Source organism: Vigna radiata, chromosome 6 (assembly GCF_000741045.1).
Source record: "Vigna radiata var. radiata cultivar VC1973A chromosome 6, Vradiata_ver6, whole genome shotgun sequence".
NCBI lineage: Eukaryota > Viridiplantae > Streptophyta > Magnoliopsida > Fabales > Fabaceae > Vigna > Vigna radiata.
The window spans coordinates 33,661,599-33,663,865 of NC_028356.1; the positions used below are offsets into that span (position 1 = coordinate 33,661,599).

The 2,267-nt window shown below is 37.5% G+C and overlaps 1 protein-coding gene across 1 annotated transcript; it reads right to left on the minus strand.

The window, feature by feature from the left end:
- Positions 1–1,295: 1,295 nt before the first annotated feature.
- On the minus strand, positions 1,296–1,598 carry LOC106763745 (heat shock 22 kDa protein, mitochondrial-like). Its single transcript, XM_014647908.1, has one exon. It carries the CDS (start codon positions 1,596–1,598, stop codon positions 1,296–1,298), a length of 303 nt encoding a protein of 100 aa, XP_014503394.1.
- Positions 1,599–2,267: the final 669 nt, after the last annotated feature.

The window sequence follows — 2,267 nt, forward strand, 5'->3', positions numbered from 1 at the left end:
TATCGATTATCTTGTCGTTCAACTGATTAAAATTTGTTTTCTTTGTGTTGTGTTTTAGTGCAGTTTTGATCCTCTCTTTGGGTAACATAGTGCAACATTCTCCCTTTGCTGGTTTCCTCACAAGAAGAGTGGCGATCTTTTGAGTTTTCTAAGGCTTCCGACCCAAAATGGAACTTGGGTCCTTGTCTAGTTCTCGTGTCACCGTAATTTTTTTCTTTTGCGGTTGAATAATGGGAAGTAGTCATGGACCCAGGTTCGGTTTTGGGTTGAATGTCGTAGAAGATTCGAAAGACGCAAACTTTTTTTATGGGGAAACTAGCGAGAGGAGAGTGTTACACAATGCTACCGAAAGTCTGGATCAAAACTGCACTAAAACACAACGTCGTTGTTAGACGTCGGTTAGTGCCTGGTCCGACGTCTATAAGAACATAAACGTCGGTTAGTGTCATTTTCAACCTCAATATGTATTCATGTTGACGTCGGTTTAAGCAAAGGTAGACGTCTATATAGAATAATTAGACTTCGGTATGAGTATAAGCAGACGTCTATATAGACGTCGGTGGATATCGTTACCCGACGTTTATATGGACGTCGGTTCTGAGGAATTACAACGTCCCATAGACGTTACCCGTATAGACGTCGGATGTGAAAGTGACGTTAAAAGTCCAAATTAACCGACGTTAAATAGCGTTTCTGCACTATTGTTTCTAACGGTGTTACTGGGAATTGAACGTGGCACGCGATAGTCAGTTAAAAGTCAGTTTATTAACTGACGTGGCCATCTAAAGCACGCACGTGGATAATTCAATTTTTTAAATAAAAAGAAAATGAAAGTATTTCTACGTAGCAACTTCGTAGTAATCCACTTTCTCCTCTTCTTTCTCTTACCTTCTCCAATTACTTTGTCTTTCCTTCCTTCCTTTCTCTCCAATTACTTGTTTGCCAGTCCTTTTTTGGAAATTGCTACTTTTGAGCACCGTTTTAGTGACCAATATGTTTTGAATGTTTTAGATGAGAGGGGAGATGAAGGTTGTTGATTTTTCACGGTGGTGATTTTACTGTGCAGTGTCCATTTTTTGTGATGCTGGTGTTTTTCTCATAAAGTTTGGATTTTTTTTTCTATCTAGGTTCTGGAAAAATGTGGGGTAGGTGACGGTGGTGTGCTGGTGGTGGTTTTCTAAGGCAAAGGGTATCTGCAATTGGTAGTGTTAGTCATGGTCATAGGGAAAAGCTTCATCCTTTTGATCCTCCTTTGATGTGTGGTGGTGGGATGACGCCTTTATCTTTTCGTTGAATCAAATAAAGAGGGGTGTATCAACTTCAATTGCGGGTGGGGGTATCAACAATGGTAATGAAAGAGAAGATTTTATATCATTCTCGGAAGCCAAGAAGCTTATGAACTGATCCATCATGTTCAGAACCTGGCTCAAACTCCGAGTAGGGAAAAACGGATCCAGCACGTCTGAGAAGATATCGTCACGACGCGCGGTACGAGGGGAAGAGAATTTTGAGCGAGAGGCTGAAGCGGCGGGACGAATGATAGACTTGGAGAGGAGAGAAGAGGAGAAGAAGCGCTTTGTAATGAGAGAGGACGCCATTGAGATTGCAAAAAGGTAGCTTCGATTGAGAGATTCTCTATTCAGTGAAATGGATGAGACAGTGGGCGATATTTCTATCAAAGAAGAAGAGATTTGTATCTCTATCAATCTTTGGAAGAATCCTAGAAGAAGTTAGAAGAATCTTAATTCCTAATTCGATAAAATAAAATTCTCAATACAATTCCAGTTTACAATTTTCATTTTTTTTTATTTAAAAAATTGAATTATCCACATGCTTTAGATGGTCAGCCACATCAGTTAACAAACTGACTATCGCGTGCCATGTTCAATTCCCACTAACACCGTTAAAAACAATTTAATAGAAAGGATCCAATTGTTTCAATTTTCATAAATTTGGGACCCAATTGAGATTTTTTGAAAAAAAGAGACGAAATTGAGATTCCACGCGAAAATAGGAACTTCGTGAATGATTAAACCATATATATATATTACGTTTCAATCTTAAAACTTTTCCTTAATATAAATATTAATTGTTGTGATTTATTATTACTAGCTAGTATATCTTACTATTTTCTAATATAAGAAAAATGTAAGAACAAATAATTTTTACCTCTACTTATAATTAGAGACTTTATACATGAAAAATATTATACTCAAAGTCTCGACAAGAATAATTGTTTTGTTACCACTAAATGTAACATACCGATT